Below are 27093 nucleotides of genomic sequence, written 5' to 3' on the forward strand. Positions count from 1 at the left end.
GCAGCAGCTGCAGTTTGACTTTTTAAATTTCCTGCAGTTTTTTTCCCCTTTTCATCTTTTTTCTTCCCATTATTATTATTCTTTTTTTTTTTTTTTTAGACGGGAACAGACCGGAAACCGCGCGTCTTCTCACCTTGAATTTTCCCCCTTAAAGACACGAGGTGAAGCTGCACCGGTTCAGTCACAGCGAGAGAGAGGGACAGAGACAGAAGAGCTGTTTGCTGTAGATTCACAGAAATGTTCCGCGATGTCCCGTGTGGAGGCTCCGGTGCGTAACGGACGCGTCTTTCCGGTGCCATTACGCGCAGCGATTGGCACAGCTCCCCGGCGCGTGTAATAAGACTTGACCCAGCCGCCCGTGCGTAATGCTGAATGGACCGACCTTCCGCGGCCAGGACCCGATGCGACTCGTCGACCCGCGGCACCTTCCGCAACTGATGTCCCTGGAGGACCACGAGCCCACCATGGTGATGGGCGGCGGCACCCCGGGGCCCGGGAACTCCACGCCGGCGGCCGGAGAGGAGGGGGCTCCGGGGCAGCAGCACCAGTCGTTCCCCTGGGCCGTGACGCTGCTGGCCGGGGTCCTCATCACGACCATCGTGGTGGATGTTATCGGGAACCTGCTGGTCATCGTGTCCGTGTTCAGGAACAGGAAACTCAGGAAAGCAGGTAAAGACACGAGGGGCGGGGTTGGATGGTGATGGTAAAGTTTCTGTTATGTATTGTATAAACTTTAATGGTTTTTTCGATTAGTTTAAGATTCGTTTAAGTTGTAATTTCTCAAACTTAAACTCATATCTTAGAAAACTGAGCTGATTTTATCTTTATTTACATGAACTTAATTTTAATTTCCTCAAGGATTAGGCAAGGCAAGGCAATTTTATTTGTATAGCCCGTTTTCACAGTTTGTCTCAAAGGGCTTTACATGGCATCATAACAACATCCTCTGTCCTTAGACCCTCACATCCACTGAGGAAAAACTCCATGGAAAACCTTTTAACAGGGAAAAATCCAGGGGAGAAACCTCAGGGTGAGCAACAGAGGAGGGATCCCTCACCCAGGACGGACAGACGTGCAATAGATGTTGTTACAGACAAGAAAACAGTTTACAGTTTATGTCACAGAATGTGCGAAATATGGAAATGTTAGCAAGAGTTGATGAAGGCAGCTTCTGGTGGGGGGGGGGCTGCCCAGCTCAATGGGGAGGACTGGGTGGCATTACCTGATTAGTTCAGGTAATGTTTTTTTTCCTACAATGTCAATGTTTTGATTCGCCTCAAAGCTTTGAACACAATTGATGTACAGTAACTTGCACTGATTAGACAATAGTCCACTTCAGAGATCCATCTTTTCCTTTTACAGTAGGTTAGGGGGACTAGAAAAGGAGTGCAATGCTGTATGCAAGTTGTTCACAACTAATAGATTATTGTCTTTACAGACTTGGATAATACTCTTTCCATTAGTATTTACTGTTTCATCAACAGGCTTATAGAGCATATCATTGCACCTTATCTCCACATCCTGTATGCATGTCACCAACCACCACGTAACCAAATGTACACAGAACCATTATGAATGAAACAGAGGAGGATATTAAAGGAATATAGCGAATATAAACTATTACACATATGGAGCAAATGGAAGTTTTGTGCGTGCTGTGATGATTTCACTTCCTGCTCAGGCTGACATGATGAGACTCTGAGATGTTGTTTCTCTGTCACTTTGAATGTTTCTGGGTGATTTGATCTGATTACTGTTGCTGCTGCTGCTGCTGCTCAAGGACAGGTAAAGAAACGAGGGTTGGATGGTGAAGTAGTTTCTGTTAAACTTTAATGGTTTTCTTGATGTTTGAGTGATTTTATACCAGTACTTTGCAATTTTTCAATCTTAAACTAATTTTTTTTTTTTTAGAAAACTCAGCTGATATTGTCAAATTTTGTCTTTATTTACATGAACTTAATTTTAATTTCCTCTTGGATTAGAACCACTAAAACCACTAGAACCATTATGAATGAAACAGAGGAGGTTGTTAGAGGAATATTATGAATATAAACTATTGCACATATGGAGCAAATTGAAGTTTTGTGTGTGTTTTGATGATTTTATGTCACTTCCTGCTCAGGGTGACATGATGATGATCAGGAGATGTTGTTTCTCTGTCACTTTGAATGTTTCTGGGTGATTTGATCTGATTACTGCTGCTGCATGTTGCTGCTGCTGCTCAAGGACACTCTGACAAGATGTTTGGCTGTTTGGCACCTTGATAATGAAAACGCAGCTGACAAGATATTTGTCTCTGTTACTGTTAAATGTTAAACACATGCAGGTGAAGGTCCAGGCTGCTCTGAAGCTGCTGCTGCTGCTGCTGCTGCTGCTGCTGCTGCTGCACTGGGACATGTTGGCTCTCGGTCAAGGACTTTTTCTAAAGTAAAAGTAGTGGATGTGTATAGTTGGTGACTCACTGTAATTGATGTGTAAATCTGAAAGCAGCCTCAGATTGATGCGGACTACAGGCTAAGAGCACCGCTGTGCATAAATAAACCGGGGCACTTATAGGAGCCGTCAAACTCTACAGACAGAGAGAAAATCAATCCGGCTGCTCCTAATTGTTATCTCTCACTCTGCAGCATGCTCCCACTGAGACACGTCTGGTGGTAAATATCACATTAAAAGCACTCAGAGACGGACGCCTCACATGACAATATGTGAATATTGATGAGCTGTTTGTGCCTCTTCACAATCCCTCACATAATGGAGGGAGAGAAGCCCAACTTCCTGCAAAGCTGCAGCATTAATAGTCGAGGAAGGAAAATCAATTCACCGCACGCACACACACACAAACACACACACACACACACACACACAAACACAAACACAGACACACACAGTTTTATATCAAAAACAACTGCTGGTGTTAGAGAAGCTCGCCTGGTGAAAGGTCGTAAGGTCGTCGGGTCAAACCCAAATCAGCTGAGAGATTATGACGGAGGAGCTGAAGCTTCATCGGTTTCTGTGTTAATGGACTCACACACACACACACACACACACACACACACACACACACACACACACACACACACACACACACACACACACACACACACACACACACACACACACACACACACACACACACACACACACACACCGGAGCTCCAGCGCTGGCAAAATGTTTGAAAAGCTGTGAATCTGTCGTATCTTGGCAACTTCATCTTCTAATATACTAAGTCTAAATATAACAGGCAACAGGAAGAAGGACTCTGTTGCCAGGTTTGATGTTTTTTTTTATAAAGTTTTCTCTCTGTGGCTTTTTGATGAAATGAGGAGATGAATGGTTTGATGTTTGACACAGAGCTGAGAGTAGTAAAGTTTTTTTTTTTTTTAATTTAGCTTGTACAAAAACATGATAAATCAGAATATAACATAAGCATTTGGCCCCAAGACGTATAACACGTCAGTATAAAGGTCACTTTCATCCAAATGTCATAAAATAATCCAGATGTGTAGGTTACTCTGCTCCAGGTCTGATCAATAAATTAGGTAAATCATTATTCTTCATTTCATCTATGTATGTATTGTTACCAAACTTGGCTCTTTGAGTACATGTCATCATTTCTAAAGATAAACACAAAGATAAGACTATAGTTTATCCATTTTTACAAATTAAAGGACTCACAAACTCACAACAAACACGTGCTGATGAAGATTTGTTTGCAAAGTTTTATAGTACGTGTGGGAGTTGAAGCTTTAAACTATAGGTTAAATGAACTCGCGAACCTCATGAACAAACAAAAGCATATAGAAGCACATACACTTTGGCTCCCACAGTACGTCTGTTTGGATAAAGGCCAAGTTAAAATGAAGTGGCTCTAGTTCAAGTTTGATCAATAAGAAAAGACGATCTCTTCCCGAAAACTCCTTCATTCTTGTTTCCAAAAACGATGGAAGGGAAGTTTTACTTTTACTAGAAATCCACAAGATTTACTGACGATAAAATGAGTCGCTGGGAGGTTTAAAGTCCTCACCAGGAGAGGTTTATGTGAATATGTGAATTGGTGAAGTCAGAGCTTGTGCATCAAGTTGTATTTACTCTGTTTTGGCAGCGGAGCAGCAGAGACAGAGCTCAGTGCAGCTCAGGAGAACAGAGGATCCACCTGTATAGTTTCATACGTGTTGATATCCGTCATAGTAAAAGTGGCCTGAGGCGTTCTGGACCGTCCTGAATGTCAGAATATATGAATGAATTAACCTCCGGAGGGAAGCGTGGACATAAAAAATAAAAAGTGTTTCTAACTGTGATGATGAACGGCTGCGACTGGAGTCTGGGAGCCGAGATATCGAGTAAAAAGGGGGAGATAGTGGTGCAGAGTAGTGAGAGACAGAGAGAAAGAGGGAGAGGCTCTGAACAGCCAATCACAGCCTGAGGTGGGCGTGGCCTTCAGCTCCATTAGCTCTGATTCACTGTAGACAGATCGCTGCTCCATCACACAGGACGGATACTCAGAGACAAACTGTGATGTGGTTTAATAATTGATGGTTACGGGAGTGAAACTTTCAGCGGCAGCTCTTGTCTTCAGATCTTATGACATGTTCATCCTGTGTGTGTGTGTGTGTGTGTGTGTGTGTGTGTTTGGGAGGTGAAGATGCACATGTGCAGCTGTGATCATCAGCTCACTCAGCGGTTTCTGCTGCTGTTTGTTTGTTTGTTGGGAAAAAAAACGAAACCTCGTGAAACATCTCAACTTCTTCTGTGCAGCACATTTTACTCAATGAACGAACGTCTTAACGTCTTCTGAACCCCCCGCAACACTGATACACTGAAGTTCAGGCTAATGTTAAAGGGATAGTTCAACATTTTGGCAATTTGGCCCATTGCCATAATCCCAATAGTCATAGCAGTAGGTTCGTTACCTTTAAAGCAGAAGTAAGCGATCCGGTCGTTTTGGCTAACTTCCTGTCAGCCGATGGAGTTAGCAGTCCCCGCCCTCGTCCCTATGTCACCACATTCACGCGCATCCCTTGGCTGCACACACAGAGAGGACTGCCCCTTTATGCCGTTCTCTTGCCTCATTGGATAAAGGTTGTAGGATACAAGGAAAGTTTTCTCCTCGGCTTACAGCAGAGCAGAGTGACTGACAGACCCGTGTTTCGGACCAAACACTCTATAGAAGTGATTGCTGTCGGAAGATATAACTATTTAAGTCTTATATTAACAGAAACATTTCGCTTACTTCTGCTTTAATTGTCGGTGCAAGCTATTTTTTAGAACGGCGGAGCAGAGGCGCGAGCTGCTCAGAGCTACGCTACGGAGGCTAATGGGATTTCTTGGTTTCCCTCATCAAACTCATCAAATACACAATCCAACAACTCCAAAACGCTCTGGTGGACAAGTTGTGACCTGCACATTCACCACGCTATGAGATAATAACGTAATGTTACGAGACGGAGTTGTTTTAGAGGTAAATGTTTTGCATGAATTTACCTCTAAAACAACTCTACAGTTTCAGTTAAAAATCTTCTTTCCATCAGGCTGAGATGAGTCAGTGTGATGCAGGACGCCGCTGAAACCACAGTTGTGTGTAACCTTGATGTATTATAATCTTCACTTGTCAGTTGCCCAGTTTTTTAACCCAGTAGTAAGTGCAGAAAATTAAAGATGGAGGAACAGGCACGTCCATTAAGTCGTGGCAGATCCTGGGTAACAATTATCTACATCAAAGAAGGCAGGGGGGAAAAAAGAGAAGAAAAGGAGACATTATTCATGCTGCTGTCTTGTTCCTGGTTCTTCTATTGTTCAGTTTTTCTTCCCAAGTGGACACATCATGTCCTTAACGGCTGCAAGTATCAATTATTGAAGAGGAAAAAGTTCCTGCAGAAGCTGCAGAAACAAAAAGAGAAGTTGGGCCGGTCATTGTTGATTCACTCTGGGGTGAAACACTGGACAACAGAAAAGAGCTGCTGTTCTTTTCTTCTCTGTTGCAGCAAAATGTGCTGTAAAAACATATATTTATGAATCACTGTCACATTAAATTGTCAACAAAAAATGACTTTTTAACTCCTGAACTGTCAGTCAGGAGTTAACAACATGATGAACGCTGTCTGCTGTCATGACCTGATGCATTTAACTAATGCATGCATGTTTATGTCAGTTTCAGTTGGTTTCAAACCAAGTTACTTTAAAGACGTCAACACAGCTGCTCAGCACACAATCTATTAGGTTTAAGGAGACTGATTTCCTTCAACATTTTGGCAAATTGGCCCATTGACATAATCCTTACAGTCATAGCAGTAGGTTCGTTACCTTTAATTGTCGGTGCAAGCTATTTTTAGAACGGTGGAGCAGAGCCGCGAGCTGCTCAGAGCTACGCTACGGAGGCTCATGGGATTTCTTGGTTTCCCTCATCAAACTCATCAAATACACAATCCAACAACTCCAAAACGCTCTGGTGGACAAGTTATGACCTGCACATTCACCACGCTATGAGATAATAACACAACGTTACCAGACAGAGTTGTTTTATTGGTAAATGCAGAGACTGCTTTTGCGGCGGGAACGCGCATCAGCGGTTTTGTATGATCCATTATTATCTCATAGCGTGGTGAATGTGCAGGTCACAACTTGTCCACCAGAGCGTTTTGGAGTTGTTGGATTGTGTATTTGATGAGTTTGATGAGGGAAACCAAGAAATCCCATTATTAGCCTCCGTAGCGTAGCGAAGTGGTGACTTTTTCTTTTTTTTGGACCGGCAGTGCATAAATAACAAAGACGGAGGTGTGACCAATCACACGCTGTCGCCTGGACCCGGAGCTCCCGGTCGTCACAGCGGTCACAGTCGTTGCTCCGCGGCCCCTCACACTTGTCAGGGTGACAAATCGACTCCGCCAAGAATCAATACATAAACAACCATATTCCGTCTTTTGCCTGTGATCATTTATTTCCTGCTTTTCCATCAGCCGCTGGAATCCCTCGGTGAGGATGTGACGATCGGAGCTGGAAAACTGGATGAATTGTTCACCCTCTTTTCCATTTATTCTCCTCACCACCTCCTCATTCATTCTGATCTCCCCTCCTCCTGTCCTCTCTTATCTGCCCCCCTCCCTTTTCCCACCATTACCCCATCTTCCCAACTTTCGTCTCAATTCATCTCCTGCCTTTCCAATTCCTCTCCTCTCTCCTATCCTGTCTTCCTCGTCCTTTCCGTTTGATCCATTCCTTTACGCTCCTTTCCCGCTCCTCTCCATTTCAATCACACCCCCCCTCTTAATTACTCTTCTCTTTCATCCCCCCACTCTCCCCAACCCCTCGACAGGGTCTCTTATCTCCTCTCGATTCCCACCTTTTCTTCTGTCTTCCTCCTACCACTGAATTATTTTCCACCTTGTTTTCCATGTCCTCTCCTCTCCATCCATCCATCACCTCTCTCCGTCTGTCCTGTCAGAAACGCGTTACCTGATCATCAGTTTAGTCCCGTCACAGTTCATCATGTCAGTGTCACGAAAACCGACAGATTGGACTTTTATAATCTGAACAGACCCAGTTTTCCTGTCGGGGGCCACAAAGCACATGGAAACACAACTCTGTCAATGTAAATTTGTATATGTATGAATATATACTGTATATTAAAGCTTACACAACAACAACAACACATTAACACCATTAATTCCTTTTGTCGCCAGTATTTTTTCAATGTGAGATTGACTACGGTGGCCCTGAGGGCTCAGTACACTGCAATTTAAAGCAGATATCATCGGCACGGCCGTTTCGGCTAATGCTGTGTTCAAGGCAGGCTTTTGAAACCGTAAGTTACAGCTTCAAGTCACAACTACGACTTGGTAGCGTTCCAGGTAACCCGTAGCTCGTGTTTTTACCGTCCTGTTGTCTGTGAAAGTTCCCTATAACGGCCACTCGTAACTTCCGACCCGTGAACTCGTACCAGATCGAACTGGTATGACTTCACAGGAAGGAAAAACACAAAGTACGAGTTTCCTTGAACGCACCATGAGTTAGCAGCCCCCGCCCTTGTCAGGCATCAATTGGTCCTCGTGCTACGTCACCACATTCACGCGCATCCCTTGGCTGCACACACAGCCCTTCATGCCGTTCTCTCTCCTCATTGGATAACACTTGTATCCCACAAGGAAAATTTTCTCCTCGGGTTACAGCAGAGCAGAGTGACGGAGAGACTCGTGTTTAGGCTGAAATACTTCATGTAAGTGATTGCTGACGGAAAATAGGACTATTTAGGACTTATATTAACAAAAACATTCCACTGATATCTGCTTTAACTACAGTACCAAGCATATTATTTTATACCAAACACAGTGAGGCCTTTGAGCAATTCTAGACAATATTTGTCACTGTTTTTAGTTCATGTATAATAAAAAGGTACATTTGCATGTAGCAGTGAATTTGTCCATTATCAATCACTTTAGAAAACTCTGATATACTGTAAATTCTCCAATAAAAGTCGAGTCTCAAATAAACGTTGGTCCTCTGTACTGGCCGGGTCTGTCCACAGGTTTTGAGCAAATAAAAGCCCAAAGTCTCAGTCAGAAGCCGGGTCTGTTTTCTGTGCAAGTTCTTGTGAATGTACAAAACCTTTTTAAGCACTATATCACCTGTTCGAGCAGTTTCTAAGCTGCTTAATTTGTGCATACAATAGTTAAGCGGCTCTGCTTAGATCACTCTTTTCCCCTTGGTGCCACTGTTACAGCATCTGTTAAAACGTTCATCAAGATGGAGTCGCTACACATCTTTACATCGCTTAGATTCTCCACAATTCAGTCGTTCAGTTCAGCGTAAAGAAACAAACGACCTTCACTGAAGTCCCAATCGCTAAGTTAGTAAGCGGCACGGACTGAACTTCTTCTAAATAAATGCCTGCTCCAGCTCTTTCCTTGGGTCAGTTACATCAAGTGTTGTTAAATTCACTTTGGAAGCAATAATCTTACTCTTTGGTTGTGTTTTTCCATCTTTCCTCAGCAAAACATTTGTATGAAAGGAAATAAAAGCCTGCACCATATAGACACCTGTCTCAAATATAAGCCGGTTCAGTTGAAGCAAATAAAAGCCCGGGCTCTGATTTGAGAATCTATTTGAAGGAAGCACATCGTGTGAAAATAGCTGCAACTGTTCATGTCTGGAAAGACAGTTACGTTAATGTAGAGACATGATTTTACTTCTACACCTTTTAATATTGAGGAAAACTACTGCAGTCCCCTCAAGTGTTGCATTAGATGTCCTTTGTGACACACAGGCAAAGGTTTAAAGAGAAACTAAGTAGGATTATTCCCGTGGCTATGCTACATTTTTATCCTAATTAAAAATCTCAGGAGTAATTGTGATAGTTAACTACATTGATTTTTTGCCGGCTTCGTTGTAAACAAATGCACATGGCCAGGCGGAGGGTTAGCAAAAGAGCAGAAAAGCAACCGGACTTGCATAGGTCAAGTAGATCAATTGTTGTCGAAAAAAATCTACATCTACAAAGTTGACGTTTTCTTCTTCCTGTCCTCTAAATGCAAGGCAAGGAAAGGCAATTTTATTTGTATAGCCCATTTTTACAAACAGTAAAGCTGCATTTCTGTGTTTCTTTGCTCAAGTTGGTAGAACGGTGTGAAACTGCATCACATCACCTGCTCGTGCACGCTGCGAACCAAACAGGGACCCGACTCAGCTTAACTTTGGTCCACAGCACAAAACCTGTGTAAAAAACCTCTCGGAAATGAAAAATCGCTTTAATTGTTTTCGCTCTAAACTCGCAGGACCACGATAATCACTTTTAGTAATCGGTTCTAGAAACAGCAGGAGGAAGCAGAGGGTTTCTATGTGATGTGATAAATGTGCAGGTTTACCGCCCACTGAGGGAGAGAGAGAGAAAGATTTACTCATAAAATAAACTCAGTTTTCTCTTTGACCCTGGTTTTCATCTCGACACCTCGAGACTCCGCTGACTCACTCTGAGGAAATCTGATGGATCTGAACGAGCCCCGAGGCCCTCGACTGATGACACTTATTATGTAAATCAGTGACCTCTCTGCACTTGTGTGTGTGTGTGTGTGTGTCCTTGTGTTCTAATCCCACACTTGGAAACATACATACAGCGGCTATAATTAGCTGCACGTTATAGAACTGACCTCGGTAATATGGTTGTCAGTTTGAGAAGCTGCAGTCACGTCCACACTCTTCGCCTGAAACCTGAGAACTGAACCTGAACCGAAGCCGACTGACGTTTGCACGCGTCGTCTCTCACACTTTGATCTGCACTAATGCATCTCAACAACTACTGGATGGGTCTCTGTGAACTCTGGTTCACACACATACGAGGCTCTTCAGAAGACGAATCCGTCATCAAATCATCAAAAGTCTCAATTTGTCCAACTCGTTGGCTTCATCTGAGTCACAGCAGAGTCATAAGACAAACACCACTGCACCGGCTTCCCCCTGAACTCTTCCTCTTATTATCCCGGGTCATTAACTCTCTCAACACCAATTTCACAAAATCTGTTTTCCACAATTTAGTCACCCTCCTCGGTAAAGTTTCTCCCAGAATCCGAGTCGAATCACTGCACTGCAGAGACACGGCTGCAGCCAACAAAGTAGCAGACAGAGTAAACTCACTTGTTGGTGCTGTTTTCCAACCAATTTATATAGTTGCATATTAGTCTTTCGCAGTCGTCTCAGTTCAGTGAAGACTTTTTTTTGTTTCTTCAAACTTTGCAAATGAACTGGTTTCATGTACTGTAGAAATTATGTCCTGTCATTGGTTGATCCATTAGAGAAAAATGACATTTGTGTTGTGTTCATTCAGTTTGGGGTTTTATCTCAGTTCTAATGGTTTGATGCATACAATACTACAATATACTTTTCACCTTTCTCTACTGATTTCTATTCATCTTATTTACATTTTCCAAGAGTTTGACAAGTGTTTGAAGCATAGTTGAAGGAGAAAAAAAAGTGTGTTCGTGTAAACATGAGATAAATCAGTCAATTAATCAGTTATTGGAATTTTTTACTCCCTAATATCGGTGTAGCCCCAAAAATCAACTGTCGTTCAAGACTTAGTTTTCTGGTTCTTGTAATTAAGTGTTTCTAGTTTCACTGTGCTGATGATACGTTTGATCTTTTCTGTGGATGTTCTGATGATTTTTCTCTTTAAGTCTGGTTCAGTGTTTGAATCAGCTCCAAATAAACTGTTAAAGGCCACATGTTAAACTCACAAAGATGGGAGTATGTGACTCCGAAAAGTCACTAAACGCTGCCTCTTCATCCACAGAATCTTTGACCTTTGACGGACGTCGGTTTTGCAGAACAAGAATTCAGCAGAAGACAGTTTAGTTTGAGTATTTGTCTTCATGGATTGATCTCATACATGAGGAGTCTGTGGCAGATCGCTGAGGTCGTTTCCTGCTGTTTGTTACTATAGATTTTAAAAGGGAACATGAGGAGTTTGCTGTAATAATTAAACCCTCACAGCTTCAGTATTGGGTGACTGATCAAGGTCACAGCTGGTCAACAAGCAAAGGGAACATTTATGGAAACTTCCCCGTGGCTTTTCAGATGAGACACCTTGTTGGAGACGTTGCTAAAACAGGATTATTTTCGGACGACGGTGTGGACGTCACTTCAGCCGATCACTGCTCCACATGATTTCAGTCAGATTTGAGCAGTGGATCATCTGCTGCTGCTGCCGGATTCATCAAAGAAACACTCAAAAGCTGGAAACTTGGAGTCTCAGCCTGCAGCTCGGTCCAAACATGAACCAGAGGGATTTGGATGATGTTTTTGTGCCAAAATATGTTTTTTTTTTGCTCATAAACTTGCATAAAACACAAGTTCAGCCCTTGGTAAATACAGGATTATAGTTTAAGACTGAAGAACACGCAGAACAGCACAGTGTTGCATCCTCTCTCCAACCACACCCCTAGTCTGGGAAACTATATAAATAAGTGCAATAAACTTTATCTATTGAAGGGTTATTAGGCTGGTTACTGTAAGATGTCTGTAGGTGTAAGTGTGAGCCGAACATAGCTAGACTTTTCCGATAAAGCCATTGTTGAAGTCATTGACCAGTTATCAGAGATAGTTTTTCTGAGTGGATCTAAGACTTGTCCAACCTGACAACGCTTTGATCTTATTTTTTCTCCAAGTTGTGCAGCAATGCCCTGTCTACGAAAGGAACTGCAATCTGGAACACACTACCCTTACCCATAAAGGAATGCCCTACCTTGACTACTTTTAAGAGCCACCTGAAGGTATGGCTTAGAGCCAACCAAACATGTAATCACCTTTAATGTTCTAACTGCATGCTTCTAATGTACAGATCTGTCTGTCTCTAATGTACTGACCTGTTTTAACATATATTAGTACTAGTAATGTGTTGTAATATTGTCTATTTTCTACTTAAAATGTATTTTAACCTTTTGTATTGTAACACCAACCTGCCTAGAGGACTCCAGATGGAAATTAGCCCACGGGCTACAATCTGGCACATTTGCACGTACTACGGTACATGTTTTATTAATGTGCATTGTCCTGACTTTTAAATAAATAAATTACAAATTACAAATTACAAATGCCATAAATGTCAATTGAAATAACTGAAATATGTTTTTCAAGCATATATGTTACTGTAATACTAATACAGCAGCAACAGTTGTTACTATATAAGATTCTGCTTAGAATAAAGATACAATCATTTTTCCCTCGTACTGACAATTGGCAATCCGATTGTCTATTGGCAATTGAGAGAATGATCAACGATGGCCAATGTTATAAAATACTTGCTGCTACAGCTGTGCACTCAGATAGCAGTCAGCTCTTTCGATTTTGAACTCTTACAAACAAAGTGGAGACAAAAACCAGGCTAATCATGTGTTGGGGATCTGCCAGGGGAGAGTTAGAGCAACTGGACAATGTCAAGATCGCCCAACAAACATTTGTACTGGCCCTTTTCACACCAAACCTCTTTCCTGAACTAGTTCATGAGGCTTCAGTTATTGAAAAGAAGAAGATTCAGTTTCTTTAACATCATCGCTAACATTTGCAGAAACATAAAACGCAGCCCAACAAAGACTTTTTCTATGTTTGGAGGTGCAGCTCAGTTACGATGTGTAGCTACACGATCAGAAGCTCATCGACAGGACGAACACAGCGTCTCTACACAGGAAGTGTTTCAGGTTTTCAAAATACGCATCTGACAGATCAGATTCTCTCTGATACAACTATAGACGGTTGACTGTTTCCTACTGCGACCTGAAGTGGAGTTTCTCCTTCTACACAAGTAACTCCAGTGACTGTGTGTTGAGCTGTGAGCGCTGCAGGAGGCCTCAGTCAGTCGCTGTCTGTTCACTGTAGAAACATCACTGTGAAGTACAAACACTGGGAAACCTGCTCCAACATTTCTACTAGAAAATATTCACTCCGATCCAGAGGTTGCGCTAGACTTTTTCGTCGCCGGTCATTTTGACTGACGGGGTCATAAAAATTCCGTCATAATCTATTTTTACCGGTCACTTAAATTTTTTTAAAATGATAATAATGCCGTATTCAATAGCATTCAATTTTAATTCATGTTTAATTCATATCAAGTCCAAACAAATTGAACAGAGAATGCTCCGGAGCAGAGTCTGCGTCAGAGCACATCTAACTGTGGGGTCAGTCAGTGAATGCGGGGGTCACTTTCTGCCACTCAACATCTAAACACAACGTTAGATGACATCAGTTTTCTGTCAACAATCAACATGCTAACCCATGTGTTATACCAAAACATCCAAAGGAGCACGTTTTCACATAGGCACCGCATAGTGCACTGGCGTTAGCTCTCTCTCTCTCTCTCTCTCTCTCTGTGCCTCTCATCTCTCTTTTACGCACGCACGCACGCACGCAGCCACTGCGCATCACTGAAACAACTGAAGCTATAGACCACACAGCCAGATGCAGCACAAATTCAGACAGGACAAGACCCACTCAGCTTTACGTGTTATAAACAATGCCACGGCGAGCAAAATACATTAAAATAAGGCTTAGCGTTACCTTTAGAAGAGTTGTGCGCGGCGAGTGTGTGAAACGGTGATGTCCTGCCCCCCCACTGCTCTACCTGTACCGAGACACACCGCTGTGTAGCTACAGCTACGTAACTTAACAGCTGACTACTGTCGGCCCCTCGGACACTGCAGCTGAATCTCGCCCGTTAAATCATTATCGACCGTCATATTTGCACTGACACGACTCCCAGTCAACATTAATCCACTTGAAGGAGTTTGAATACTGCGGGAAGCTGTCTTCTTCTCTGTTGTTAGTGTTTCTGTGTGGCAGCGCTACAGCGCCACACACGCTCCACACAGGCCTAGAGGAGGTACTACAGCGTTTTCTACTGAGCGCACCAGCCAGCTGTGAGTTTTGTTTTTTTTTTAAAAATTTTTTAATCTAATTCTCACCGTAGTGACTTCGTGACATTGTATATGTTATATATCGTTATCCACTGCTCCATTTATTGATTATCCGCCGGCTTCATTGTAAACAAATGCACATGGCCAGACGCCATGGCTGTGAATTGCAATCTGTCAAAATGACGGATGGCCTCAAAATCTTTCCGTCACCGTTTTAAAAAAACGGTCAATGACGGAAAATATCCGGTTAACGCGACCCCTGCTCCGATCAAAACCACCCGACATGATGCTCAGTGACAGTGACATCTCAGAAAACAAGAAGGTCATAAATCGCAATATGAAAGAACATTTTATTGCAAGACTCAGGATATTGTCGCAGTAAACTTGAATCATAAGTATCATGATAACATCGTATCATGAAGCCACTGGCAACTTCATTAACTCATCTGACAATCGAGAAACTGTTCTGAGTTCCCTAAAGGAAAACATCTGTTTTATTTAATAAGACAAAGTTGTTTATGTCTGTTTATGTCACTTAAATCATTTTTAGTCTTGTTAAAACGGGACTGACTGACACAGTACTCTAGTCTTCTAGTACCAAAAGTTCATATGTGCAGTTTTTATAGTCTGAGGACCCAGTCTTATAGTCTAAGACAGATCAAATCGTCAGTGAGTCAATACAATATTGCCCCACAAAATATTGTGATACCATGCCGCATCAATTCCACCCACTCCTAATATTTTGTATTTTTTTATTTCGTATATCAATAATCAGCAATTTCCCAGACATGGATCAATAAAGTATATCTTATCTTGAATATGCTGACATAGCAGAAGATGGTGATTGAGTTACAGTAAACAATTATGAATGTGGTAAAATAAAAGTTAAAGCAGATAACAGTGGCAAGGCCGTTTCGGCTAATGCTGTGTTCAAGGCAGCCTTTTGAAACCGTAAGTTACAGCTTCAAGTCACAACTACGACTTGGTAGCGTTCCAAGTAACCCGTAGCTCGTGTTTTTACCGTCCTGTTGTCTGTGAAAGTTCCCTATAACGGCCACTCGTAACTTCCAACCCGTGAACTCGTACCAGATCGAACTGGTATGACTTCACAGGAAGGAAAAGCACAAAGTACGAGTTTCCTTGAACGCACCATGAGTTAGCAGCCCCCGCCCTTGTCAGGCATCAATTGGTCCTCGATATTCCACTGATATCTGCTTTAAAGTCACAAGTGTTCAGCAACTAGTATTAAATATTTAAAACAGTGGATTCTTTGGTTGTTTTTTCTGGAAAATCATGAGTCGGTAAAACTCCACAACCCAGCCGACGCTCCACCGTGATGATCACACCACATGTTCTGCTGCATAATGATGTGATGTCACAGACACATCATGTCTGATGGGTCCGACCGGACCCCTCTCTCTCTCCTGACCCCGTCCCGCTGCAGCTCACCTGCCCGAGGACTCAGACGCTCTGGTGATTTCTTTATCGCCTAATTTCCTTCAGCTGCTCAGACGCTTCATCACCTGCTGTAATTCTGCCGGTTTCCAGCGTCGCTGCTGCTGCTGGAGGCGTCCGAGACACAACAAACCCGGCTCCTCTTTAACCTCGCACCCGGAGACTCTGACTCTAAAATAAATTGTCTGTGAAAAAGATATTTGTTGTGTTTGCTTTTTCTATCATGGGAGTGAAATGTGTAATGTGCATTTTATTGAAGTGAAACCTCACAGTGGTTCACCTGTGTCCCTGAGTTGCCTGTCCTTTATCTGCTGTTTGACTGACATGCCCATGAGCCAATCAGTGAACTTTTAACCTTCTTAATTCTGACATTTTGATGGTTCACACACCAGCCAATTACTGAGCAAGGATTGAAGGGATCCGACCAATCGGAGAGCAAGGGAGCGGGTGCTGGCGTTGGTTATGCGAGCATCAATAACGTGTGTGTGCATGTTATCTTACAGTATTACGACCCAAAGTTACTCATTGTTGCTAGGTGACATGACATCTAGTGGTCGCTGTGATTATGAGCAAAGTAAAAAGTGCAAAGAGCAGCATCGATTGTCCTCCATGTTTGTTTGTTTTAAAGCAGAAGTAAGCGGAATATTTGTGTTAAAGCGGAACTATGCAGGATTTGGGCTGTAATTATTGTGGCTCAGAGTCACTGTGATGGTTGAGTGACCTGTTATGAGGTGAATGGGGTCTAGGCCAATGCGCTCACCCCCCCCACTGGCTGAAAACCGCACTTGCAAGATCAGTCGTCCGTCTCGGTGTCACAAATCTCGTCAATGGATAGAAGTATCGCGAGAAACTGCCTTACGGCAGTACGAGATAAGAACGCATATGACGTCATGCATGTCACGAATCGTGATTGGTTTGAGTTCGGAAAGTCGGAGGAAACCATGGAAACATGAAATGTTTGTACTGAGGAAGTTCAGCTTGTGGCTAACGGGGAGCTAATGCTAACACAGATACACACACCATGGGTCTTTTATAAGATAATGTAATACATCATGACACACACACACACACACACACACCTTCGCGTTTTGGAACCTTTATTCCTGTGTGTGTATGTCTGTGTCTTTGTGCCTGTGTGTGGCTGTATTAGCGTTAGCTCTGTGCTAGCGTTAGCTCCGTGTTAGCATTAGCTCCGTTAGCTCCGTGTTAGCATTAGCTCCGTTAGCTCCGTGTTAGCATTAGCTCGGTGTTAGCAGGGCTTAGCAAACAGCAGTAAACACAAGCACGTGTAGGGGGCGGAGGTGGTGGCGGCGAGTTTTTTTTTTTTTTTTACGACAGTGACATGTGCCTACCAGAACTGTGGGGGAGCTCCGGAGAGGGAAAAAAAGAGAAACCAACGAAGGAGCGAGCTATTTCCGGCCGACTTGCATTGTTCTGCTTTAAAGCAGAAGTAAGCGATCCGGTGGTTTTGGCTAACTTCCTGTCAGCAGATGGAGTTAGCAGTCCCCGCCCTCGTCATGGATCTATTGGTCCTCGTCCCTAAGTCACCACATTCACGCGCATCCATTGGCTGCACACACAGAGAGGACTGCCCCTTTATGCCGTTCTTTCTCCTCATTGGATAAAGGTTGTAGGATACAAGGAAAGTTTTCTCCTCGGCTTACAGCAGAGCAGAGTGACTGACAGACCCGTGTTTCAGACCAAACACTCTATATAAGTGATTGCTGTCGGAAGATAGAACTATTTAAGACTTATATTAACACAAATATTCTGCTTACTTCTGCTTTAATATAAGTCTTAAATAGTTATATCTTCCGACAGCAATCACTTACATAGAGTGTTTGGTCTGAAACACGGGTCTGTCAGTCACTCTGCTCTGCTGTAAGCCGAGGAGAAAACGTCTTGTATACTTCCTTGTTTCCTACAACCTTTATCCAATGAGGAGAGAGAACAGCATGAAGGGCATGTGTGTGCATCCAAGGGATGCGCGTGAATGTGATGGCGTAGGGACGAGGACCAATAGATCCATGACGAGGGCGGGGGCTGCTAACTAACGAAGTTAGCCAAAACGACCGGATCGCTTACTGTACTTCTGCTTTAAGAGCGAGTCAGTTTTCTCTCTCGTGTCTCTCTGTTTGACTGAGAGCCATAAACCTGAGCATGGTGTCAGAAAAAAACATGGACCACCATGTTAAGCTGCAGTGTGTTGACCTCTCAGGGCCACCGTACCGTACAGCAACACTGACACACTGCTGTAGTTTTGAAAGTACTGTAGGTCGACCCGACCCGGCTTGAAGTTGGTGTTGGCTCTGAAGTCTTGGCTGCAGCTCTGAACACGACGACAGATCCTTTGCCAAACTCAGTTTTTATCACCACCGTGTCTTGTTCTTTTCCAACACCCTGAGTCCAATCCAGAAATGTCATCGGAAGGTCGACTCACAAAGAACAGGTGTCTATTTTCTCCTCCAACCTGACGCCTGGTGTTTGTGTCCGCGGGTGACGGCTGTGACGCTGTTTGCTGTTGTACTTGAACAAGGAACAGAAGCAGCGTCAGGATCAGACGGCGCCGTCGTCCTGAACAAACTCACTGCCGAGAGAAACAAATACGACACACGAGCAGAGTGAGGCTGCGAATAACGAAGACTCTCGCTTCAAAACCCCACTGTGGTTGAGAAACACTCCTCTCTCCGTCAGTTAAAGGAGGAGGAAGGAGGAGGAGGGAGGAGGGAGGGGTGAGTCGACAACGCCAGTCTGCAGGAACTTTAAAAGTTCACAGCGCGGCTGCCTCCACAGAGCGGATGATCTGATTAGATTTCAGAGCGATTTGCTGCATTAATTTGCATTTCAATGTGGAAAAACCAATGTCTTTGAAAGAAGTGGAACTTCTTAGTGGGTTCAAGAGGCAGAGATCACACCACGGCGATAGAAATCTCCGTAATTAGTTCATCATTTGTCTTAATGAAGAGGCTGATTAGCATAGCTGGCTGGGTTCAATTTATCATTATAGGGACCTCTGTAAGGTGCTGAGTTGTTTGTAAAGTCATATCAGCCATGTTTAGGATTGAAAGTACTAATATGACTTTCTGATAAGGCATCATTTGTTATGGCTTGTAACTAATTGCTTGCTAATGCTTCAGAGATCAGTTATAAGACATTAATGAGTTTGTGTTGCCACTTTGATTTGTAGCTCTTTAGTTAATCAGTGAAACCAACAAATTAATCTAACACCTTTTCCACACTTTGATAGATATCAATGAAAACCAACTATTTATCACATTCTGTCACAGCTCTAATGGTAAATCCTTATAATTGTATCATTGAACAAGCCCTGTGTCTGTTTGATCAGCAGAAACGCCAATTACCAACCAATTTAAAACTAAAGCAATTTAAAACAAAAAACTAAACCAATTCAAAACTATGTTTAAAGTTCAAATAAATTAATCAGACAACCTTTTTTCTCTCAACAAATTTTGTTCAAATAAAACAAATTTTGTTTTTAACATGTTACGATTGCAACATGATATTCAAATTAAAAGGGACAACGAGGAGTTTTGGAAAGCAAAGTGTTTTCACACTACATTTCCCATGAGCCCCCACGCACGATGAAATTCTTGGACCGGCGCAAGACGGACAAATGCAAAAACATTTGCCAAGAATATTTTCATTGATCAAGAATGAAAGTCGGAGGTTTGAAGACGATCAGATACCGTTGTAGTTCCGACCATAAACGCCGATTTGGTGGCGTTATTCCCATGACCCGCCGGGCAGCGTCCGCGAAACCGAAAGAAGGAAATGCTGGGTGAGCTGACCACTAAATAATAACAAAATAACTATAAAGACAAAACAATATATTTAAAGAAAATGGGCCCATTAACAAGTGTGGGTAACGTAAATTCATCCACATTAATATGAGACTTTTTTATAACCAAATACAAACTCCTTGTTGTCCCTTTAAAATATCGATATTTTATATTATTTACTATGTGTTATAAATAAATATCGTCATTTAACCAAAGGATGGAACATCACTCCTGATAGAGGGAATGATATTTCATTTATTACACTTATGTATTGGATTAAACAAAGTTTATGGGACAATATGCCAATAATATTTGTATATGATAGTATACTGTCTGATAATACATTGACATTATTAAAGTGTTTTTAATTTTAAAAAGTTCTGACGTGAATAGCCGATCCTTTTATTAAGAGGAACCTTTAAGCAATATGAATCTATACATCTACAGAGTAAATGTTCCTAATGAGACCCACCCTGACAGTCCTAATGTCTTCCTCAATCACGGAACTGCACAGGGAATTGAACCTGTAACCTCGGCAGCATCTCTCTTCTCAGCTTATTAACATGGAGCTCCAGTTTAAACAAGATGGGGTGGGGTGTTGGGAACAGTTGCAAAGGGCAAACACAGTAATAAAGAGAGAACTACGGACTAATACATATTGACTGGCGGTTAACAAGTCCCTCGTCTCTGTGCTGCGAGCCACAGCTCTTCTCTAACTAGCCTTCTGTGACGCGCCGCAGACAAAGAGTTGTCGTCCAGAATATTAACGATGAAGCTTCTTTGTAATGAAGACAGAGTCAGGGGGTGATACACGCCGGTGAATGGCTGCGGCATAGTTTAACGGGAAGAAACTCGGTTTTATTAACGCATGCCGCAGAAAACGACCACGCTCTGTGAAGATGTGTGCACTTTGATAAAAAAAAGCTCCCAGCAAAACGAATCAATTACAGCAGCGGAGTGATGAAACATCTCTCAACCACTCACAGCGTTTCAGCCGGACCGCGGCCGAGCGTCACGCACACACTTGAATGTCTGTGAGTGTGGGATTCAGATGCACGTGGATCAGGGTGAGGGCAAAAGGTCAGATGATGCAATTTAAAAAGCTATCTGTGAGGGGTGAGGCAAGAGCAGGGGTATCGTGAATGTGATTAAGTGAGAATATTCGCAGTTGGTGGAAGAAAGTGGCAGAGAAACCTTGGTATTTACCTTCAACAGCTTCAAGCACCTGCAGGTCGTTCCGGTTTTACGGTCGGTTATAGAATAAACTCTTAACATTTTAGCTGGAAATGTGTCGGCTCTTTCTCGTTAAACTAGAATTCAGTGCTTTCTAACAAGCCCCTGTTCATTAATGTGAATCGTTGACTTAAATCACTACAAGCTATAAACGTTTACCTGCCTTTGTCTCTAAATGCTTCATGTATTTCAGGCATTTAAAGGTCCCATATGTTAGAAACTGAGATGGACCAGTATCTTTATTTATATTTCTTATAAAGCTGGTGAGTTGATACTTAAACTCTGACAGGAAATATCCCAACCCTTAGAGAAATGCACAAGCTCAGCCTTAAAGGGCTAGTTCCATCATTTTGGCAAATTGGCCCATTGCCATAATCCCTATAGTCATAGCAGTAGGTTTGTTACCTTTATTTATCGGTGCAAGATATTTTTAGTTCGGTGGAGCTGCTCAGAGCTATACTACGGAGGCTATTGTGATTTTTGGGGTTCCCTCATCAAACTCATCAATTACACAATCCAACAACTCCAAAACGCTCTGGTGGACAAGTTGTGGCCTGCACATTCACCACGCTATGAGATAATAACATAACGTTACCAGACAGAGTTGTTTTAGAGGTAAATGCATTGACTGCTTGCTGAAAAACTTCCGCTTGCACCGACAAATAAAGGTAACGAACCTACTGCTATGACTATAGGGATTATGGCGATGGGCCAATTTGCCAAAATGTTGAACTATCCCTTTAAACAAGCCATCAGGACCTTTTGCAACATTGTGATGTCACAACTATACACAGGCCTATTATATACATTGCACATCATTCTCAGAAGTAGTAAATAAGAGACCAGTGGCCGATCTTTCCCCCTAATTTCAGTATAGTGACCATTACTATATGTTTTAATAAACTACCATCCACTACCTGTGGTCTGCATGGCAACGCTTCACTCAGGAAACAGTCTGAAAAATCTGAGCAAGGATGAATTCTTCACATATTTAGCCAGATTCCTGTGACTCATCCACACATTCCCTCTAAACTTATGAGAAAATATTAAAGTATAACAAATGACCGTTTTTTTTTAAACACCCACATCGTCCTCACACTTTCGCAGTTTGACAAGTTTTGTGAAACCTTTTCACCATAAACAGTATTAGCTAAGATGTGAAGAAAACATTAGAATACAAAACAATTATTAAACCGAGTCTGTACAAACCAAACAAATGCAGCAAATAACACTGGAGAGTTTCATAAAGACAGCTACAACAGTGAGAAGACATAATTGAAATGCAGCAGGGGTCACTCAGGGGTGCAGGTAAACGTTAGGTAAACTCTTAAATCAGGCGTCCAGACCTAATTTCCCCGCGTGGGAGAGACGTTTACAGCCGACCAGCAGGGCGAGAAGTTTTAGCAAAGCTGTTTGAAAGTCCAACCCACCTGCTGCTGCGGCTCCTGTACACACCAGGGTTTACTGCTCTGGAACAACAGTAAACAGTAAACTTTGTTTGGATGAAGTGTTTGTATTTGAGTTGCAGGAACAGGGGCAGATTTGGGCGTCGTGTTCATTAGGCTGTAATGGTGCTGCTGGCGTTTTGAGTGGGAGTGATGAGGTTTGGAGAGCTTAATGATCCAGATGCTATTGAAGTGAATTTGGAGGAGAATGTGATGTGACTGGGAGTTGGACTTCATGGTTGACTGATTCACTTTGTTTTCTGCTCTTTGCGTTTTGCCGTTTTTTTTCTCTCGTTAGAAAATACTTGGAAAGTTAAGGAGCTCTGAGAGCCAGAGACTTCTTTACATCCACGTTTCATCCGCACAGGAGCCCAAACACCAAGTTGTATAATAAATGAAATTTCATTTTAACTCAGGAATACATTGAGGTAGAGACCTCATTTTGGTGAGCTGAGCCAAAGATGAATTAAAGGTTGTAGACACAGAAAACACCTTCAATAATTACTTGACCTTGAAGTAATTAAAATATTGAAGTAAAGGTGAAAAGGCCAGCTAAGAAAGAAACTGGAAAACATCTGGAAATCTGTGATCTAAGATTAAAAGTACCCTATGGATAAAAGTGAAGAGTGTTAGATTATAATATTAACATTATTTATGCAGAAAGCACAATTTCTGGTTGAAGTATGAAATATGAAGAAAAAAACTGTTATGGATGGACAATGTGGGTGAAAATTCAAACCAAGGAGATCAGCAAAAGCACCAAAAAACCAAAAGGCCCCAGTATCAGTTCTGTTGGTTGTTCCATTAGTAAGACGATATTTTCCACTCCGCACTTGTTTTTCAGTTGCCCACCAGATGTCCACTTGGCTTTTACACTCAGCCACATACACTCCATTTAAAACCTCTGGCCACAGCCTTTCTGGATTTTCAAACACATAATGGGTTGACCTCAGTCCTCCATTACTGTCCCGGGAACATTTTAATTTCAACACATGCCATTAACTTCCAACAAAGGGCACAAAGCCGATGACCAACAGACCTATTTCTTTCCAACCCTCTTAACACCCGTCTTTAGACACACACTCCAATCGGTTGAGGCGTGTGCAAAGGGATCATGGATGAGGAGGAAGTTTGTGGGAGTGTGGAGTTTGTGCACTTCTGAAAAACAAAATACATCTGAATGCGGAGATAAAACTTCAGCCATTTAACATTCAACGAGCAAAGTGGCGAAGCATCATTTAACAGAAACACTGAGCCTAGGAACCAGACACCATGCTTGTTATGATGGATCATCTCCCCCAGGCTCGATACACATTAGATTTAAATAAATTAAAGTTAAATAAATATTCAACATGTTTGATATTTACAAATCCAGATTAGGCTGCCTCTAATGGAAATACCGCAAAAACCAATGAGAGCAGAGCAAGAAGTGTCACCAACCAGCCTATAAAAACAAATTATGTAATAGTTTGTCTACTAATAAACAGCTTTTATTCATTGCTGATGCACAGAGCAGCCATCTTGAGTTGAGATCTTGGGATTGGGCCTACGGGAGTTCCTCCGAGTTTCCAAGATGCAATTCAGACTTTAAGGGGTGTTCCTGATGACATAGCTGACTGGGAATTGGGAAAATCCAACTCCTTAGTTCTTAGGCTGGCTACACACTAGACAATCTTGTCCGAATAAATCATAAGTGTCTTATGTCAATATGACTATTCTACTTTCCTGATTGAGCCAGAGCGAATCATGCTGCCTCCAATGGAAATACCCAAGATAGCCAAAGAGACTGAGCACCACTGGGAAGCATCCCCAACTGGCTGATGATGCGTTTACAGCTCACAAACATGGCAGCCAACTGAGCCAAATGGGATATACAAGAAGACCATCTAGTGGAACTATGGCAACAACTTGTGTCTTTATGAAGTCCCATGCAAGACCATAATAGGGTCGACAAAGAAAAGGTCATTTTAGATCACGCACGTTTCTGTGATCTTGAGTCTTTAGTACAAAAATCTCATAATCTAATGTGTATGTTTGGAGGATTGTAAGGGTTAAACATTGGTTGACACTGTCTTTATACAGTATCTGTGGTCTACCATGTGTTTTAAAAATTGGTTGAGATTTGAAGGTCGTCCAGTGTTGCCACCCTTACTCAGGTTTAATCAGGAAGTTTGACAGTTTCTACGATTGTGGAATAGATGCAACTGGTAGCGGACCAAAGTAATTGGTGTTTACACACCTTTCACGCACTCATGTCTTCCCTTCTCCTCTTGCAGGAAACGCCTTCGTGGTGAGCCTGGCCCTCGCTGACTTGGTGGTTGCCATCTATCCCTACCCACTGGTCCTGACCGCCATCTTCCACGACGGATGGATCGCCGGTTACATCCACTGTCAGATCAGCGGCTTCCTGATGGGCCTCAGTGTCATCGGCTCCATCTTCAACATCACCGGCATCGCCATCAACCGCTACTGCTACATCTGCCACAGCCTCAAGTACGACAAACTCTTCTCCAACAGCAACACCATGTGCTACGTCGTGCTCGTCTGGGCGCTCACGATCCTCGCCATCGTGCCCAACTGGTTCGTGGAGTCGCTGCAGTACGACCCTCGGGTGTACTCCTGCACCTTCGCCCAGTCGGTCAGCTCGCTCTACACCATCACGGTGGTTGTGGTGCACTTCATCCTGCCCATCGGCATCGTCACCTACTGCTACCTGCGGATCTGGATCCTCGTCATCCAGGTGAGGCGGAGGGTCAAGCCGGACTCGCGACCTAAAATCAAGCCGCACGACCTTCGCAACTTCCTCACCATGTTTGTGGTGTTTGTGCTCTTCGCCGTCTGCTGGGCGCCGCTCAACCTGATCGGCCTGGCTGTGGCGCTGGACTCCAGGCTGAGCCGGGCCATACCGGAGTGGCTGTTCACGGCCAGCTACTTCATGGCGTACTTTAACAGCTGCCTCAATGCCGTCGTCTACGGCGTCCTGAACCACAACTTCAGGAAGGAGTACAAGAGGATCGTCTTGATCATATTCAAGTTTCACTGCTGAGACTCTTCACAGACGGCGGAGGAGGCAGCAAACCGGGGGGCGGGGGCTATTTTTAACTTTTTTGACAAGGCTATTAAAAAGCCTCAATGGAAAAAAGAACTTGACCTTGACAGAAAGAGGAAAATAGGAGTGATGAAAGGGAAATAAAACAAATGAAGGTGGGAAGAAGAAAGATAATAGTTTGTATAAGAAAGAAAATAGAAAAACCTTAATAGCTGGAGGAGGAGGAGGAGGAGGAGGGGGGAGGAGGAGTGAAATAAATGATCTGAGAGTTATCAGTGATACCTTCAGGGAAACTGAGAGACTTTAAAAATACAGAAAGGAAAGGAAACATTGGAAGTAACTTAACTTAGTAATGTGTTTTATCGTGACTTTTTTTTGCTAATGAAGTCATGAATCACTCTTTGAATTTTTACCAACTTCACCGTGGATTATTCGAACATCAACCACCCCCTCCCCCACGATGCATAAACTCTTCTATTAACTATTTGATGACAGAAACTCTCCAACACTGTGACCTGGAGGACAGAAGACTTTGACACTATTTCTCTCTCCTAGTCATTCACAGAACAGAAAACTGACTTGTGGTGTTTTTACAAGAAAAAAAAAGTTATTTGTTGATTAGAATAACAAATTGGTGCTCTTTGGGAATATCCAGTAGTGTGATGAACACACTAAGGTTTTAATCTGAGCTCTGGTGGAGGTGGCACACAGTCCTGTTTGTTTACAGCTAATTATTTTGGTACTTTAAATTCGACATTAACTAAGTGTTTTGGGGAATGAGCTCAACAAAGAAAAAGGGAAGGAGAACAAAGGATGAATGGAGGGCAACACACATGTTCAGACTTTGACTTGACTTGGACTTTGGCGCTTTTAATTTGAAATGACCTCAAACCCCTGCAAGAAAGATCTTAGACATTTCTGTTGATTTCATTTTTTTTCCCTGCAGAAAATTTTGACAAGAAACAAAGACAAAGACTATCAGGTGGTATTAAATTACCACCGTCCCAGATTCAGCAGCATCTTACCACTGTAGCTAAAGCACTCATCCACTCAAGGCTGCGTTCAACACTGTCACAAACAGCCACCACATCCTGTATACAGTACATCTCCTTTATAATGTTGGGATGTTTTGTTACAAAGTCGATGAACCATACTCAAATTGATTCTGGCCCAAGAAAACCAACACTGTGCAATGATAAACCAGTAAATAACTTTCTTGTTTAAAACTACGTCTTCTCATCGGCAGCAGCTCTTTGGCGTCTGCTTAGCTCATTTTTTTTTATCAAGAAAGTAAACAAATGAAAAGAAGACGGACACATTTGACATCTTTGACAGTTAAAGAATTAAAAGTTGAAGAAGACAGCGTTTGTTATACGACGACAGCTCATCACACACACATATCATCACACTGTCAAACAGATGAACAGCACATTATCATCAAAAAAACAAAAACAGCTGCTTGGTGTCTGTTACACTTCAGATTCGCTGTTTAAATGAGTGAATAGAAGACGGACAGATGTGACAGCTGAGGAATGAAAAAGTTGAAGCTCGTCAGTCATCACAAACACATCATCACATTGTCACGTCGATATATAGATGTTACATACTGAGAAAATGAAAACAAGAGACATACAACTATAATAATCACAGAAGTATAAGAAAAATAAGTCTGGAGTCTGGACATTGTTAATATGACGGTTGTCTATATATGATGTTAGAT

The 27093-nt window shown here is 42.6% G+C and overlaps 1 protein-coding gene across 1 annotated transcript; it reads left to right on the plus strand.

The window, feature by feature from the left end:
• Positions 1-267: 267 nt before the first annotated feature.
• mtnr1al (melatonin receptor type 1A like) lies at positions 268-26236 on the plus strand. Its single transcript, XM_085788676.1, has 2 exons — positions 268-669; positions 24601-26236. The coding sequence occupies exons 1-2, from the start codon at positions 366-368 to the stop codon at positions 25368-25370; spliced, it is 1074 nt and encodes a 357-aa protein (XP_085644802.1). The 5' UTR covers positions 268-365; the 3' UTR covers positions 25371-26236.
• The last annotated feature ends 857 nt before the right edge of the window (positions 26237-27093 follow it).

This window comes from Trachurus japonicus, chromosome 10, assembly GCF_045865225.1.
Source record: "Trachurus japonicus isolate A0001 chromosome 10, Traja_1.0".
NCBI lineage: Eukaryota > Metazoa > Chordata > Actinopteri > Carangiformes > Carangidae > Trachurus > Trachurus japonicus.

Coding starts and splice junctions, on each gene's coding strand:
- mtnr1al (XM_085788676.1), top strand. CDS start 366: ATGCTGAATGGACCGACCTTCCGCGGCCAGGACCCGATGCGACTCGTC. Junction 670..24,600: donor CAGGAAACTCAGGAAAGCAG/GTAAAGACACGA, acceptor CTCCTCTTGCAG/GAAACGCCTTCGTGGTGAGC.